Below are 18,608 nucleotides of genomic sequence, written 5' to 3'. Positions count from 1 at the left end.
AAGCAAAACCTGTCAGATGATTTCATTTTTCCATCGGTATACTAGGGTATATAGGATCCTAATATATGACACAATTATTTCTATTACTTTCTGAACAACAATGAACATGATTACTTTCCGAACATTCAAATATTGATTGCGGTAAAGCGGTCATCTTATCCAAAAAAGAAGAACCTACCATGTAAATTATACATTATAATATGATTGCTTAAAATGGCACTACTTTATCGGGAATTAAAACAAAACGCTGAAAGTTGTTAGAGAAAGATAAAATTGAAAAATGAAAAAGTATATTGCATTTTCACATATTCAAAAATGCTAAGTAAAAGTTCGTGTTTTATACCTATAAAGTATTAATTTTAAATTTATATCGTCCTGAATTGATTACGAGAGGTATTGTGGAAAGTTATTTAAATACTACTTTTAGCTTTGAGAAAGACGTATTTGAATTAACCCCATAAGAGAAAAATCTCCTTAATCTTCTTTCCGTAGGCAACGGTTGGTGAATAGATGACGCTATCTTAATTTCTAAGTTTATTTTAATCTCTACACTTTTATTTTCTCTATGGTTTGTAATGTCATTCATTTAAAGCAAACTAACCTTACATAATGGAAGTTTTTTAGTTTCATAATCATTTTCGCCCATTTGATTCATGACAGTCCAAGGTCAAGTTTAAGTATTACAGAAAAATCCAAAATTGACTCATTCAGGTTTGTTTGAAATTAGGAATAGTGGATTGGATGTTGTAATTTTTAAATAGTGCTTTCCTTTTACCATTTTATTTTTGTACATAATCATTACAGAGCAATCATGTCCATTAGTAAGTAACTACACTTGTTATTTTTTAATAATATTGCACCATAGTTTTTACTTTTTAAGTTCAATACATAATAAAAGCTATATATAGTTTTTTAATTTTTAGCAGCAATGAACGAATCAAGCAGAATGTTCTACGAACAAGAAAGTCAATCAGATCGACTTGTTAGAAAATCGAAAGAAACTCCATTTTTTCCCATAGGTAATATATTTTCATTAACATATGTTTATTAGCTTGGTTATTAAAGCATTGTTATATATATTTTACCAATAGTTCAGAAAAAAACTGTGATTTTTATACTATTCAGATATTTTTTTCTAGCTATTGGAGTATGTCTTGCTGCTGTAGGTTATGGAGTTTATGCATTTAAAAATAAAGGCAAAATGAGTACAAGTGTGTATTTAATGCATCTTCGGGTTGGAGCACAAGGAGCGGCTGTAGGTTCATTAACTTTAGGTTTAATCTATACAATGGTCAACAAACATATACTCAATAAACCTGAGTAAATTTAATAATTTTGAAGTGTAGGTTTTTATGTAAATAAAATATATTATTTATAATAGTATGTATATATTTGTTTCAAATGTTAATTTATTTTTGAAATATAATTTGCTTACCTCCATGTGTTTAATGTGAAGTATTCAACATATGAAATAAAATATAAATGGATATGAATTGTAGATATTGAAGATGGTAGTGGTATTAAAAGACAATGATCGACAAAATTTATTCCAATGTAGGTGATAAATAAAAATAGCAAGAAATTCATAATCCTTCGAGAGCAGAATTGCTAAGTCACAAAATGCAAACTTGACGGACATTTTTAAAAATTTATATTTTCATAAATTTATTTCAATTACTTTGTTTTATTGTGCCACAGCATAAAAGACTGCTACCTTTCAGAATATCAAAATGCAGCATTTGGAACCAAAAAGAAAAGAACAGAATAGCTTCATTGATAAAAAAGGGAATAGTATAATATTTAAACACAAAAATACTACAGGCTTAAGCTACTTGGCCTGGACTTACACATAACATATCTTTGGTATGTTCTGTGTGAACTTACAGTTGAATATCATGCAATAATCTTATTGAAAACAACATTGTTACAAATAAGAAATATTAAATTATGTATTAAATAAATATAATAAAATTATGACAATGTAAAATTGTATTATAAGAAGAACAAGTCAAAATTTTTAATATGCTTGATAAAACAATTAAAATTCTCTGCTTGTACATTTCTAAGTTTTCAATCCTAATCTTCAATTTATACAAATCATAAACTATATGAATAAATTACTAGAATATTAAAACCATTATTTTCAAGATTACTTCTCGTTTCTTATCATTTGTGGGAGGCGATGGGTTATTGTCATGTTCTTGAAATATTTAATGTCATCTTGGTAACGAAGTTTTTGAGGGCTCATATATTCTTAAATCTTCTTTGTCAGTACATAACAATACCCTGTTTAACACTAAATCACAAATTTCATTGCAAGAAATTTTCCCATCTCAATTATTTTTATTTTGTTCTTAATTTCTTTTATTTTGTTCTTTATTTCCATAGTAACTTTTCTGTGGTAATTATTGGTATTTGATCTTTTGATATTAATAATCTTCTCTCTCTCTCTAATATTAATGTCTTCTCAAGTATACTTAATTTCTTCCAGTTCATCTAACAACCCTATAACCCAAAAATGAAAACTTAACAGCTTTGGAAATAGATTACAACTTTTAAAAAGTCGAACTATACAAAAAATAAGTTATAATTCGAATTTAAGTGAGATAGATAAGAGATGCCATATTAATCATTGCGAAAAAACGGCATTGAACACCTTTATCGCAGGATGTTCGGGCATAATAAGAAACTATATGCATTTTAAAAAGCCTAGCTCTTTGGAAGACGCTATGACACGTCGATGGGTTTGAAAATTTTGAAAAATTCTATGAGCCTAGGTTAAGATTTAAGATAATTAAGTTAAGATAATTAATAGAGGAAAAGTTCTACAAAAATAGTCGTTCCCTGAAAGATAAACAGTGTTAGACCGATATACCAATCATTCAGATATTTTCGTTTCTATTGATTAACTGCTGGTGTCCGATTTTAACAAGTTTAACAAAAAGGATTTGTGATTGGAATTAAGCAATATGTGGGATGTCGTTTAGATAAATGAGTTTTACGTTCCATCATAATATAATTGACGAAGAGTCGGAAGGTTTTGATCTATTGTAATTGAAAAATTAGTGCTTAAATATGCGCAGGAAAACTTTGAAGCCGGACGTCGTTTTAGCATTTCAATTTTTCTGTAAATACTAATCGTTTCTTTCCATAGGAATATGACGGAAGCTGAATACTTGAGAAAACAAAAAAAATATCTTACCAATATTTTTGGAGATAAAAATTCTGTTATATATACTAAAAGCGATCAATTCAATCTATAAATCAGCAAAAAGAATAAAAAAATAGTTCTTGTATTTTCTACTATGGTTACTATCCTTCACCATCTTGCTTTTTGTAAATTGCTGTATGTGAGTATTAAAAAAAGGTCATGGAAATAAATAGAAATAATACATATATTTGATATCTTTAATCGAATAATTTGACATATTCATGGAAATATTTAAAGCGCTTTGTATGCAAAACAATTCCGGTTCTATAACTGCGTATATTTTTATCGCATCACCTCATAAGCAATTATATCAATGCGTTAAAAATATTTCCGTTCACTTTATAAAACAAACTTTATTTGATTCATACTACTACACTATAAATGTTCTCTCGTTCTAGCTTAAGGCACTTAATTTAACCGATTCATTGTTTTTGATTCATGTGCTTGAACTAAGTACTTAATGTATATTTACAATATGTCCTCAGACAAAAATAGATTTTGAACTTGCTTTTTGTTTAAGTCTTGGTTAATTTAATTTGCACAACCATATTTTCCTCTTTTCTCGTTCAAGTTCATAATATTTCCACTATCATCCACGGTATTTTCTTTCACTAAACATTTATTTTCCAGCATGTTCACATAGTTATCAACTGATTTTAAAATCATAGTTTTGTCCTTGATGTCGTTCTCCATAATCTTTGGTGGTAGATGGTAACTTGGGTTTGATACTCCAGCAGGACTAGCAGGAAGAATTTTATCATTATTGTCGTGTACGTCACTTTGTAGCATTGGCATCAACTCATGACCATTGGTTTCATTCGATGAACGATTCCTTCTGTTTTTTAAATCAAAATTAAATACTTCTCCATCTGAAAGTTGAATTGATTATTTATTGAATAGTAAAATATTTTCTAAAGAAAATTAATGAAGAACACAGCGTGCAAGTGTAGCGAAAAGATAATTAATAATTGAACTACATATTCTGGAACCAAAAATAACTTGATTGAAATAACCTTTCTAAAAAATCGATCGATCGATAGTGTAGTAGGTACACCAAAAAATGTTTTAAACCAACTTAAGTTTTATTTATTAATATAGAAATACAAAGCTTTATATGTGACAATGTTTGTTGTTGCGGAAAAGTCTTTTTCTAAATAGTTCTTTTGTAATTGTTGATACAGTAGCCATAACTTTGTCAACCGATTGTTACGTTTATATCCACTTTTGAAGGCTTTAAGCGGGACCGAAAATGGGCCCTATTAGGACCTATTAGGAACGAGGCTGAAATGGTCATGTGAAACGCTTTCATTTGACATATCTACAATCTCTCCCAATTTTAGTTTATGGTGGTTACCATTACAATTTTCTGGACGTTTTTATTTTATATTGAAACCATTTTGAAACCAAACTGATTTTTGGGCATCATTTGTACTTGTAGTGTCCCTTTTAAACACAGCACATCAGTCAATTATGGTTGATTGTCCCAAATATTTTTATTTGTCTCTAAGGTATTTTTTTCAGTTAACAGTATCGATTATCTACACAGGGAGCTATTTTTTACGATGTTGAATTCAGACATTCCAAAGTTTTAACAACAAATATATATAGATTGAAAACTGGTTTGAAATATCGCAGTAAAAATCATTTAGAACCAACTAACAATCAATGCTGGGATATTTCGCATTTCTAGGTTACATTTAAGATGTCACTAGATGTCCTATTTGGTATTTCTTGATTTTAAAAAGTATTCAATAGAATAATATAATAAAGTGATACCTGAAACAGTGAAAAAATGGTTTTATTGGAGTGATCTAAAATGAAAAACCGTATTTTTGAAACTTTATATGATATTTTATGGAAATTATCGTTATATTTGTTCTAAACATAATTATAATTATATGTTAATGAAAATCTACCATTCGCTCATGAATAAATTAAATAAAACCGAAAAGTTGCTCATTACTTATTTTCTACTCTAAAATTTAATATGGAATGAATCTAAAATTTCCCGCCCGAGGGGTTTTCCCTATTTTTCACGGGAAGGGATTTATTGATGGGAAAATTTAGTAGTTAAGTTAATAATTTCACCTTAAGTCTTCGAAGATGATAACTTTGATATGAAACGCGTCAGACAGTGTAATTGTGAGTGTTGGTGTAGTAGTAGCAATAAACAGTATGTCCACTATGAATATTACCAACAGTTCCCGAAATTAGTTGACAATATTTGTGAAAACACCGCAAAAGTAGGTATAAAACAAATCACTAAAATAAAGCGTAATGATTACAACTGCAGCGAACAATTAACTTAGTATACTGGGTGAAATCAAAAATATAATCTCGAAATGCAATTTTTTTCCCTTGCACTCTTGGTTAGTTTGTTGTTATTGAGAAAAACATAAAAAATGTATTTATGGTACCCTCTATCACAACGAAAATGTATCGATCGATGCAATATGATGTAAAAATCGGTTTTTTTTATGAATTTTTCAAAATATATTCAAAACTCACCATCTGTAATCCGAGGACTGAAGATGGTATTAGGTTCCATACTCATATAATCATCTTCGGAAGGAGACGAATTTGTCATTATATCATTAACGTAATTTGGACTTACAATTACATCGAAATTGGGTGGACTCAACATAGAAAGATAATCACTATACGACTGCAACATTTTGGTATTTATTGCAAGGTATGGATCATTGAGATCTACATAGTGCTAAAAAAATATTCAAATATATTGTATAAATAATGATTTTAAGTTTTAAAATAAATGAATTTCTTTTATAATTATTTTTATTTCATTTTATATTGACGTCTTGCTCGCCGCCAATTATCACAATTCAACCAGTAATAATTTGAATGGAATTTCATCCTTCTTTTTGTTTACTTTCGTGATTATTAGGAAATTGGAATTCATTTTAAAAACAAAAAAAGTCACAGATACATACTGATGTAGTGAATGAACGTATAAGATATTAAAAATATCTTTTACTTGGCAGATTCCCTTCCGATTGTAGGCGTAAGATATGCCAAATAACCGCAGCCAGAGTGTTATTTTATTTTATTCTAATTCTGCTTTTATTTTAATTTTTGATAAATTTTTTTTTATAATACTCGCTTTGGAGTTATTCCCATAGGAATCTAAAGGCATGATGCCCAATTGTATATACAATTCACGTAGTCCACTGCATGTACATATTTCATCGAAGTATGTACAAACATGTAGGGTAGCGCCGTTCAGTTGATGATATAGTGTTTTAATGGAGAAATTTATTTCTATTCCGTTGAAAACCACATCTCAAATTTTAAAAAATACTTGGTCTGATCAAACTTTATCCAGACATTGTTTTCCTAATTGATAAAACTTTTTTAATTTTCATATGAACTTTCACTGCCATAACTCAATGAGTGTGTGTTTGGCATTGTTTGTTTATGATGTGAATAGTTTGTACGAGTGTAACAACATGAGCTTTGAGATAGACAAATGAAAACAAATGTCCATATTTGGATATTACTTTATTGTTTTTCAAAATATTACACTATTGCAAGCGTTTGAACCAATTATCGAGGCATTCGAACCTTCAAAACAAATGATTTCAACACATTAACCGTTTCTTCAGCTGTAGAAAAACGTTGACCTTGCAATTTATTGTTACAAAATAGTTCGCGAAATGGATCCATAAGCCCGCCCTGTCCAGCTATTATGGAATTCTCGAATTCGGCAAAGGCGGCAACCTTTGATATACGATTGAAATACCAGGAATTCTAAAATTCGGCCTTTGATGTTCGCTTTTTATATTTTTATTATAGCAGGCGGTTTATTCACTTAGTTTTTTCTTCTTCTTCCGTGTATTAGGCGTAGTCGCCTGTTTTATCTTAGACATCCTTGCCTCCTATCCTGCTTCAAGGTTGTCACTCTACCTATTTTTGGGTCTGCCGGTACTCCTTCGGCCCAATGGGGATTTATCGCGCGCTCTCTTGACCAGTCTGTTGTTATTCATACGACTTATGTGCTCATTCCATTCTTTCTTTAGTGATAGAACCCATTCGTTGACGTCATCTCTTTTGCACAATCTTCTGATATTCTCATTGCTCTCCCTGCCCAGTAGGGTTTTTCCGGCTATCCTGCGTAGCACTTTCATCTCTGCTGTTTCCATCATTCTTTTGGTTTTCTGATATTCTCATTTTTCATTCTTTTGGTTTTCGCTGTTTCTGGCCGTGTCACTGCGCTGTAGGTCATTATGGGTCATACCGTGGCCTTGTATATTCTCGATGTGGCTTCTATTCTGATATGTTTATTTCTCCATATGATATCGTTCAAACATGCTGCTATTCTTAGAGCTTCAGTTTCTTATTCCCTTACTTCGTTGTCTATGTCTCCAAATCCTGAAATCTCGATTCCTAGGTGAATGTGAATTTCATTACTTGGTGTATTATCTGGTCAATGAGTAGCTTACATCTTAACGGACTTTTGGATATGGTCATACATTTTGTTTTGTTGTCGAAATTAGTTGATCGGCACACTGGTGTTGGTTGAATCCACATCGAAAGTCATAGGAAATCATACACGAAAATGTTCGCGATTCATTTTTTGACCAATATGAATATTTCAAGTATCTGTAAACAACTCAAATGTCACTTGTATGACAACACGTTCTTGCATAAGTGTAGTGAGATAGCAGATGTTCTCTATATCTTTTTTCGATCAACTCAACATATTTTGGTTAATGTTTTGAGTATTGAGAAGGTCAAAAGACCAAAACTGATTATTTAAAAAAAAGTTAAGTAGAGGTCTCAAAAGAGATGCTTAATAATGTATCCGAGAACACTACATTTGTTGAACTCATCATTACTGGTGAAGAGATGTGAGCTTATGAATATCACGTCAAAGCTGTCCATTAAAAGCTCCAAAAATAAACCGAAACCGACAAATCTTCTCAAAGTTGGTCAAAAATCAAAAATCATCGTTTTCCTCCATTACTGTGGTGTGGCACTACAATCCCAAACTAACCGGAATGGTGGGAACACAATTCCTGGATTTTTCAGCACCATCACATTCCAGTTGGATTATGATTGCTTAGACAAACAAGAAACGAGATTCATTACGTAGCCATAGCATTCGCGAGATTTTTCTTCTTGTGATTTTTTCTTCATTTCGAAAATTTGCATCAAGATATGCGCCATTGAAACCTTAAAAAAATTCGCTCAAGGTTCTGAAGACCATCGCAGCCGATGCTTATAAATGTATCGAGAATTGGATATGCGTTGGAAAGCTTCTATATCGCCTCGAAAAGAGTATATAAAAGGTGATAATAGGGATTTGTATTATAATACGTAGAAATTTAGATTTTATTGGTCAGTCAGGGTTGAATTTGATCATGTGGCATTATGTATCGTTTAGCGGTTTTCATAAAAAATGTATCAAATACCCATACATTTACTTTATGAGGACTCTCTATTTGAGCTTCACATATATCAAGTATGGTCTTTTCTATTCTCAAAAACGATGATTGTTGGTGTCAACTACTCTCTCTAAATAAAAAGTAGGTTTATTCAAGTATACTTCACTCAAACTTAAAATTGCTTGAAATCGAACTAATTTTGTTTTATACGAAAGTTAAGTAAAGTTATTAGTTTTAAACTAGTTAAATCAATTAAATATATTCCAATAACCACATAAGAACAAGAAAAGAACGAAAAAATAAAAGGCATGGTGTCTCCATTGTTTCAAAAGGTTTTTAATTGTATTTGAAAAAAAAAACGGATCGAATACCAGCCAAAGGGATGAAGATAAAAATTTCATTTTATTGGCGCCGAGTATAGTCAACGTAAAATCAATCTAATCAATGAAAATAATTGTGGATTAACAATACACAAATGCTTGTCGATGTTAGTTTAAACAAATTAGTTACAAAAAATAGACTATATTCCAAATTCATCCCATAGATGAAGAGGGGTGACAGAAGGAGGTCAATATTAATATTTTTCGAAATAGCTTTAGTATTGTATAGTTCATGGTTGTTTGTATGTTACTTAAGTTGTGGAATATTCTGTTTATACTTTTCTTATAGTATCAATTTGAAGGGGGCAAACATCTACGCATGATAGAAATTATGCTCAAATAATGAAATATATCGAAATGTAATGATAATAACAACTTTACTTTTCTCAATGTATCCTCAAGTAAAGTACCAATTCTTTCAGTCAGTTTCGTGAAACTCGGTCTCAAAGCTGGTTTAACAGACCAACATTCTGTCATTATTTGATAGCTGAAAATGATAAAATTGATTAGATCAAAGTTATGTAGGTGTAGATTTGTTGAAATTGAATTCCCTTAGTTAATTATTACTTGTGCATATCTATATAGCTTCTGCAAAACCAATCACGTGGAAAGATCGACAATCAAATCAATCAATAACGAGAAATATCTGATGATAAGAACAAGATGTAGAAGATTCGAGGAGAAAGCTGTAAATACTAATGAATAATTGAAAATTATATCTATATGGTAAAATATCACACATAAAAAAATATAGAACATTTAAAAAAGATAACAAATTGGGGAAAATAATATTTTAGCCTTTGAAATGGTTAAATAATTGCTATATTTATGAGTAATATTAGGCGAGATAGATTACAAAAATATGAAACCGAATCATTAGAGTGGCAAAGGATAATAAAATTATTTAATATTAAAACACGTAATTAATCTACCATGGAAAGAACGATCAAAAAGGAGAATTCTGAGAAAATAATACGACGGAATCAACACAAAAGAATAACGAATGAAGAATTAAAATTTATAGTTGGTCGAATATAACATATTTTGTGAGAGCACACCCAGTTGAATCACGTGGTTTTTAGATAAACAACGGATGCTAGAAGTTCTGCCATACAGAAATACAAGTGAAAGATGGTGAAAAAAGTCTGTGGATGACAAAAATTACGTAAATATCATTAATTGCAACGGGAACTGAAGGATGTGTAGGAGAAAAGTACAAGGAATGAAGTATCAGTATTCATCCATATAACTGCAATTGATAACTTTGATATTTGATCTATCTCTGAACCACTTACATTTCTTTTGGACAATTATCAGGGCTCTCCAATCTATAACCGTCAACCAATTTTTGGTATAGTCTTTCATCGGCTGGTATCCCAGGATATGGTGATCTGCCCAGAGAAAAAAATTCCCACAAAACTATTCCGAAGGACCAACAATCAGACTGTGTGGAAAACACTCGATCTCGAATAGATTCGATGGCCATCCATTTCACTGGCAAAGGACACTGAAAATATTATTTAACTATTGAATATTGAGATTCATAATTTAATTCATCACAATATGACGAAAGTCTCATTCATACACATAATCTCATGCCAATCTAAAAATTTTAATTTGCTTCTATACTGTATACTGTATAGGTACCGTGAATTTTCGCAATCGGTCACTGAAATTTTATATTATGCCAATAATACTTCTCTCTTGCAATAATTCTAGAATATTGTAGAAACATATGTCGGGTCACAGTTAACTTCTTCTTCCAGAAACATTTAGAGCAATAGTTACCCAATAATACGTAGAGCCACCCACCATCCTTTATACGGTGGTGTGCGGCTTTTTAACCGTTACACTATATTCCATCAATGTCTTCACCTCATTTATCATAACTAATATTTGTACATTAACTTCAGCATATACTTATCATTTGCTGAGATATGATTTTGGAAAACTGAGCTGTATAAATCTCCACTCTACTATTTACAGTTAAGATTGAAGCCGTATAGTTTCATAGAACGTTTCAAATATTCTATTGAAGTGATAAATTAAGGTTTACTCACGTCTCCTTTTTTTCTGTAATTATCATTTTTGTACATGCTCTTAGCCAGTCCAAAATCACAGATCTTCACGATATTATCTTCGCTCAAGAGAATATTTCTAGCAGCTAAGTCACCATGTAGTACCTGAAGTCATATTGGTATATTATAAGATTTTTTGAGAAAAAGATATTGTTATGTAATTCATTTCAATTAAGATGATGATATATGTTATTGCTTTAGAGAAGTTGTAAAAATTATGGAGAATTAAAGAATTAAGGAAAAGAATCAAATTTATATAGCACTTAATTAAAATATATCACTAGGTGTCTGTAGCTTCTTCCATTGGAAGTAAGGAAGATCATTGGTCATAAATGCCGTACTAAACGATTCTCTATTCCTGCAGTGGTTTGAGCTTTTGCAAATCTGGAGACCCCATTTTTTCGTTGGGAGAGCTGCAGGATTTAAACTAGAGGCCATTTGCATGGAGGCTGGTTACAATGTTTCATTAGAACAAGGGTTCCAGTCGTTAATAATGGTTTTGTTGGATCCTTCCATTTATATTGCTTATGTAGTTGAGAAATATATTTTCGTTTGAAACTTGTCCTTGAGTCGTGATAATCTATTTGATGGATACAAGATCAGCATCAGGAGGTAATATACAAACACGATAACGTCAATATCAAAATATATAAGATATTTTTGCATATTTAAAACGGCAGATTGATGGTTACAAAGCCAAAAAATATAAATTTCTTACTTAAGAAAGCATAAACAAATTCTTGAAGGAAAAAAATACTTCGACAATTGAATTAAACACATGCAAAAGTGTATTTTGTTCAATGGAGTATTTTTCTAAAAACAACGAAATGCCCAATTATAAATATTTGTTTTTGTATCTATCACAAAAGTAGCAATCCTCGTATTGACTGAAAAATCATGCATTCATGACCAAAAGCTCATTCGAATGAATGAAATACAGTCAATTGCGAAAGGCAAACCTGCTATGGAAAAGGAAAAGACAACTTCATTGGCCGGAAAAATTATACCTACCATTTTTCGGGATAATCATGGGATTGTGTTAGTCGGGTATCTTCAAAAAGGTGAAACAATAACACATCATTACTTGATAAGGTAAAGGGAGAAAATGAACAAACTATCACATTTAAAGAGAGTGCTTTTCGATTTCACACATCGTCATTGCTAAAATTTACGAATTACTAATTGGTGGACCACCTGATATGACCTTAGCAACTTCTGTTCTGTTTCCTAACACTGCGGGAGAGAGATTTCCATCAAACGATGAAGTTACGCAAATATCTATTTTAGGAAGAATGATTTAGAATTGTAAGAGTTTAGAGCATAGACTTAAAAGGAGACTAGGTTAAAAGTAGAAATGATTATGGAACAAAAATTCTTTTTAGTCGTAAACTTTTCAGACAACCATCGTATAAACGTCCATATTTGAGACATGTGAAGCTCCAGAGAGTCTTGTGTTGAAACATGTGCAGCATATAAAGTTTTTTTGGTCTATTTGCTGTCATGAATCTAATTTGACAACCCAGGTATTATACTATAAGAAACTGTGATATTTGTTATGTTGAAGTTCGATTAAGTGATTTACAATAATGGTGAAATTTTATAGTGAATGTTATGTATATACCTTTCGTGAAGCCAAATATTCCATACCCCTGGCAACTTGAAACGAATATATGATGAGATCCTTCGTACTTATAGGTTTCACTGTTCCTTTATAATCCCCTTTATAATTTGAACGCCACTCTGGCTGTGTACTATTGTTACTGAGTAGAACGCCATCATCGCCTATAAAAAGTTCAAATTTTTAATAGGATTACTAAAACGATATTTTTATTTATACGATTCCATCCAAACATCTATTACATTTGTTGTATATCTATTTATATTATGTATATATTTCTGTTATCATGTGATCTACGTTTCAAATTCATAGGTTACTTATAGTCTTCTAATAAGAAATATTTGCTATAGAAATTTGACAAATCATTTCGTTCTGTTCGTCATACAGCTATAAAAGCACTATGCCATGTCGTCAACTTGAAGCTGAGTGCCAAAGAAAACTTGAGCTCCTATGATATAGGAATTAAAAGAAGTAAATGAGCCAATCAGTTAATGAGATTACTTTTTATTGGTAGTAGGAAACCGAACGAGAAGAACTATGAAACTGATTCATTTCAAAAAGTTCCTTTAAATACTTCCCCTTTTCGTTGGTTTTCTTATATTATTCCTCAGTTAGAGACTGATGAGATTAGGTCTAATGGAAACTGAAAACTGTAGAATTCATGACGAGAAGAAATTTATATTCATTTACCTTAATTCACCTAGCTCTAGAATTTCACACTATTGCAAACATTCATAAAGAATGCTCGCTATTGGAACACCTTACAACTGGATGGCAGACTGTGGATGCTGAAAACAGCTCTAATGATGAAGTTAATGTTGAATGTAACTCTAATTTACATCGATAAAGTTTAGTCTGCCAATAGAACAAACCTATAGTTTGGCGACCAGGCGAGACAATGTGTAACTTCACAAACCATCATGTTACACTTCAAATTTGTACACAAAATGAAAAGGTCAAAATCTGATAACGACGAAGAAAGTATTTTAAAGTTATTGATCGAAGAATTATTGATATCAAGTGATAAGAAACTATGTGCCTTTACAAAGCTGATGTCCATTTAAAATAATAACATCTCAAAATCATTTGATCGTGCTTTTGTGAAACGATTGGAATTTTTTTCCTACAATTCAATTGGTTTGAATAATTTGAGTATACAGATTGCCGTAAATCTTACGTAAACAAGATGTTTCATAATTCTGAGAAAGATGTTAGTTTTAGTTAGGTTATGGATATTGTACCTACCTAATAATTGATAGACTATCACAGTTTTGAAACGATAATTTTACATTTTATTTCCATTACCTTACGAAAAATACTTCATAAATATAATTTATTTATGTCAGTTCATAAAATGAGTATCGCTGTATTTTACATTTATTTATTAAAATGCAGATAAGTTATTCTATTTTTTTAGATATTTATCCTTAAAGAGTCGAATTTACCTGGATTCGATGTAGTAATTTCGGTACTAAAAGAATTTTGATGAGCTCTATAATCACCCATAGCACTTCGAGAATTCGAAAAACCCAAAGCTGCATATTTCATCAAGGGAGAGTTAACATTGCTGAAAAAATAAAATTTTATTTAACCAACAATAAGTCCACAGTTTGACGGATAGACACTTCCACACTTCGCATTTTGATATTTTTACTTAGAGTTCTATCAGTTGCGAGAAGTTTTTAGAGTGAACAACCTCTTTGTTATATGAAACAGTGGAAAGAATATACTCATATGGCCCACTACTAAGGGGTTACTAGAGCCATTGGGTTTTTAGACAATTTCATAATCTTGTCGGCCAGTGTTATAACTACGTTAACAAAATGATTGATCTATTCGAAAAAATGTAGAGTCTAAATTTCTAAAACTCAACAAGCTTACAAATATGGCATTAGCGAAAGACAAAGCTCTAGCTGAAAAGAAAACAACTTGTAACCCTCATTTATGTGTAAAGGAAAAAAGAACAGCAGCTTTCAAATTTTTCAAACAATAAGATGCTTTAAGATCATGAAAAATTAGCAAAGCGAAAAGATGTTTAACTAACTTGACATTATTCTAAATATTTGAACTGGGGATTATGTTGAAAATAGAAATCTTACCTTCTGTTGCTCGATAGAGAATACGTTCTATCTAGAAGTTCCTGGCCAATGAGGTAATTAATTTTCCCAGTCTGCGAATCGATTTGATTTACAAAATGGTCGCGATGTTTCAGTAAATAATTTTGTAGATTACCAAATCGACAGTATTCAACAATCACCAACAGCTCTCCTAAAAACATTAATGACATACAAAATTTATCAAAATGCAACATCTGTAATACTTTTCCACTTATTTGTTATTTCTCTTACACCGAAAAAAAAAAAATTGTAGAGAAAAATTTGAGCAAATTCCAACAGGATATGATCTGATTTTCAGTATCTAACTTCGTCTGGAGCTTATGTACAGAATCACGCCTCTCATCATAGAAAATAGAAGAAAATCAATAGTTGATTTACAAGAGAAAGTGGGAATATGGTTCCAATGATCATTTAGCTTGTAGGTACAGCTAAAAATAGTGATAAAGAGGAATTCAAGGACTATTAATTGAGATCTCGATGATCACTATACAAGTTATGCATTCATATTTTTCAAGAATAGGAATATTATATATAATAATCGTAATATAAGATTTTATTAGAAACTATTGTTTTGTCGAGTATATGTTATTATCAATTGCAAAAATGAATAAATTGAGAACCAAGTGCGATGAAAAATCTCTAAAAAGAGCATTGAAATCCTTTTCAAAACCGGTACCTTACACTAATTTTTTTATTCGAAAAGTTGATCTATCAAATTCCAGGAAAAAAGTTAATGGGATCTTCAAATGAAGGCCAACGGTATGAAATCATAGGTTAATTAACCCCATAGTGTTAAAAAATCGAGATGGATCAACACGGGGAAATGGAACCATCGATTCTTCTTTCCAAGACACCTTTTCCAAAAGTCAAATCCACAAAAAGTAAAGAAATAGCAAATAAAAATTTACAGGAAGATTAGAATAATTGGTATAGTAGAAATATCGATTTATCAATTGTACGACGGAAAGTAAATTTCAATAAAAAACTTAATTAAGTGTGAGGAGAAAACATCTAGAAAATGTATTTTTGGAAATTTCGACGAATACGCGTTTTTCTGTGCAATCACCTTTCATTTGTCTGAGCTTGTTTTCCAACAAGCTATTTTTACAAGTTTCGTAATCGTAGGAAACCATATGAGGTAAATATGGCGGAGGAGACTATTGATCTGCAGCAATAGCATTATTATGGTGATGAAACAGAATTCTTTTCTTCAATAAATGCCTATGTTTTACCATAAAATTAGCATAATATTGGTCTGTTGCTGTTTTCTTTTTTATATAATAGTTAATAAAGATTTGGAATCCGAAAACACTGTGACCATGAACTTATTGGCCAAAAACGATACTTTTTTTTTAAAGTATCCAAACCATCGTTTGAATTTTCAAATTTGGTGCTCAGCATTTAGCAATCACAGCACCCTCTGTGCAGATCGTTTATTCATACAATATCTTTTATGCATAATACTGTATAACCGTTACTTAATTTATTTCGGTAGACATATCATGCACTTTTATTCGACGATCGATAAATACTGACAGCATCGTTCGTGTTAATATGGCCATTTTTAAAAGCATATAGCTACTTACGAATCATTCCATGAAATCTATCACTTTCAGAAAAATATTGGCGTAACGTTTCTTGGTTTATTTAAAAATTTAATCAACACTAAGAATTGTTTTTTATCAATTACGGTTTTCTTCATATTAGTATTAAATCTAATCTACCTCTCAGATTTATATAAAATTTTCTCATATGGCGTAAGAAATTTGACGAAAACTAACAATATAATCCCCGAGCCAGAGTGTAATCAAACTTTCAAAAATCACTTTTCCGTTAGACCACTTTTATATAAATTACTAGGAGTATATGAAATGTACACAGTACTCCTACAGGAAGAGATGGTACAAGATTTTTCTCATGTCTTTAAATTTAATAGCAGTCCAGTACTGCCCAAAATACCTAAAAAATTGAAAGGACCGATTCTCGATTTTTTACACCTATGCTTTGACATCGTTTTAAAACAAAGCTGGAGGAAAATTAGTAGAAGACTACATATGAATCAGGAATCTGGAGTGTACACCACATCAGATGACCACAGTGAAGGGTCTCTTTAATCTGGGTTCCTGATCTTACAGGCATAAAAGGAAAATACTCGCCAAAAATGGAGAATGAACATCTTTTATTTGTCCGAAGTGTGAAGGTGTAGAAAAACGCTCTTATAGTAAAACGTTTCAGAAGAAAAATAAAACCAAAACAAAGTACGGGGGAGATGACTTCCAGGCTAGGTAACTCCAACATAAAATACAACTTCTCCATATTTTTCTTAAAGGGTATTACCGCCACAGGAAGAGCTTAATAAGATTAGATTTAGCAGAAACTGGCGAGTGTATATTATAATAGGATAATAAAGAAATTCCAATTAACCAGTTCTAAAATGTCTCGCTACAGCAAGTATACGCAAATAGTGCTTCAGAAACTACACCTCTAGAAGACAAGATCCAACTTAGTTATAACTGTGAACCTATAAAGCTGTGAATGCTGGATACAGCTCTGATAAAGGGAACAATAAACATTAAGTCTTCAGAGTAATGTAACTTAGATCTACATAAAGTGCTAAATATGTAGATCATGGCTTAACTACTTGATATGTTGCAGGGTGTTCGCAATACAGATGAGTAACATTGTATAAAACTTGACACATTCCATTGATATTTTGTGAATATCAATACTGCCAACATGATATTTCAATTGTTTTTTGACTACTTTATTTTTATAATGAAACTAATAAACTTTTCAGTTCCTTACTCTTGGCAACATTTTTTGTACAAGCTCCAAGTAGATTGACAACATTTAAATGTTTTCCTAAGTGAACCATTATCTTCAATTCAGAAGCTAGTGCTTTTAAATAGGTGTTGTCTGCATTTTTTTTGGTCATTTTCACTGCAACTGTCGTCATTGGTTCGCCTTCTATTATATATTTAGCTTCTCCTTTTAAAACTACACCGAAAGCACCCGATCCTAATTGCTTACCTGAAATATATAAATTATTCATCTTATTGCATTATTTGAAAAATATGAGGTGGAGGAATGTATTGGGTTATTAATTATATCACACAAACTTCTTATATCGCTTATTGCGTATAATGGACACCTTCAGATAATAGTGAGGTTACATATTCCAATGTTTTTATGCCCTTTTTTTACTGAATATTCAATCACATAAGACTTCATTTTTTCACTCTTTCCAGGTTCTCTAGAATCTTTGTTCTTTTAGCGAAGTTTACGTCCAGCAATATACCCTCTAACACCTCATGTTAACTATTGGCGTCGTTTTCTTTAGTTGTTTGTTGTGCCTTGGTACTAATAGTTCCTCTAATTGTGAGTTTGCATGAGATTGTGATGTTTTTTGTTTCTATTTATAACAACTTTCTGTATTGTTGGTACATCTGGATGTTGTGGTACGATAAATACCATAGGGCATCTATTATTGTTATTATGAGTTGAGGTAACTGGATGATTTGTACATCAGATTTTGGAGCGCGACCCCATAAATCGTAAGCGAAACATCGGATCACATAATTTTTGCTTGCATCTAGATAGCAATTATCCGTTTCTACATATCCGAGTTGACTCAGATCGAAAGTGAAAGTTCAGCTCTCTGAAGCCGTCTCGAAAAAGAAAAACAATGTTCTAGGATTATGGGAACAGCTGTACATGTATAGTAAAGCTCTAGCACTATAGATATTTCAGAACAAACCAATTATCTTACTAATTCGCAACCGCTCTTACCATTGGATAT

General features: G+C 31.2%; 2 protein-coding genes across 6 annotated transcripts in view; one reads left to right on the top strand and one right to left on the bottom strand.

Moving 5' to 3' along the window:
• Window positions 1–576: 576 nt before the first annotated feature.
• LOC130901432 (HIG1 domain family member 1A, mitochondrial-like) lies at window positions 577–1,440 on the top strand. Of its 4 annotated transcripts, none has more exons than XM_057812827.1 (3): window positions 577–821; window positions 927–1,019; window positions 1,140–1,440. In XM_057812827.1, exons 1-3 carry the CDS (start codon window positions 812–814, stop codon window positions 1,322–1,324), a joined length of 288 nt encoding a protein of 95 aa, XP_057668810.1. In that variant the 5' UTR covers window positions 577–811; the 3' UTR covers window positions 1,325–1,440. The 4 variants fall into 4 exon arrangements, with proteins under 4 accessions (XP_057668810.1, XP_057668812.1, XP_057668811.1 ...); XM_057812829.1 differs by having other exon boundaries at window positions 591–711; window positions 924–1,019; XM_057812828.1 differs by having other exon boundaries at window positions 598–711.
• A 1,954-nt stretch (window positions 1,441–3,394) lies between these two features.
• Window positions 3,395–18,608, bottom strand: part of LOC130901322 (vascular endothelial growth factor receptor 1-like) — a 44,373-nt gene continuing 29,159 nt past the window's right edge. For both annotated transcript variants that reach the window (XM_057812625.1, XM_057812626.1), the window contains exons 18-26: window positions 17,615–17,839; window positions 14,792–14,960; window positions 14,138–14,259; window positions 12,696–12,856; window positions 11,057–11,179; window positions 10,292–10,503; window positions 9,378–9,483; window positions 5,720–5,930; window positions 3,395–4,080 (exon numbers count right to left, since the gene is read on the bottom strand). In XM_057812625.1, coding sequence (XP_057668608.1) covers window positions 3,743–4,080; window positions 5,720–5,930; window positions 9,378–9,483; window positions 10,292–10,503; window positions 11,057–11,179; window positions 12,696–12,856; window positions 14,138–14,259; window positions 14,792–14,960; window positions 17,615–17,839 — 1,667 coding nt within the window. In that variant the 3' untranslated portion in view covers window positions 3,395–3,742. The remainder of the gene's footprint in view (window positions 4,081–5,719; window positions 5,931–9,377; window positions 9,484–10,291; window positions 10,504–11,056; window positions 11,180–12,695; window positions 12,857–14,137; window positions 14,260–14,791; window positions 14,961–17,614; window positions 17,840–18,608) is intronic.

This window comes from Diorhabda carinulata, chromosome X (assembly GCF_026250575.1).
Source record: "Diorhabda carinulata isolate Delta chromosome X, icDioCari1.1, whole genome shotgun sequence".
In the NCBI taxonomy this organism is placed as follows: domain Eukaryota; kingdom Metazoa; phylum Arthropoda; class Insecta; order Coleoptera; family Chrysomelidae; genus Diorhabda; species Diorhabda carinulata.
This window is presented reverse-complemented; position numbering and strand designations above follow the sequence as displayed.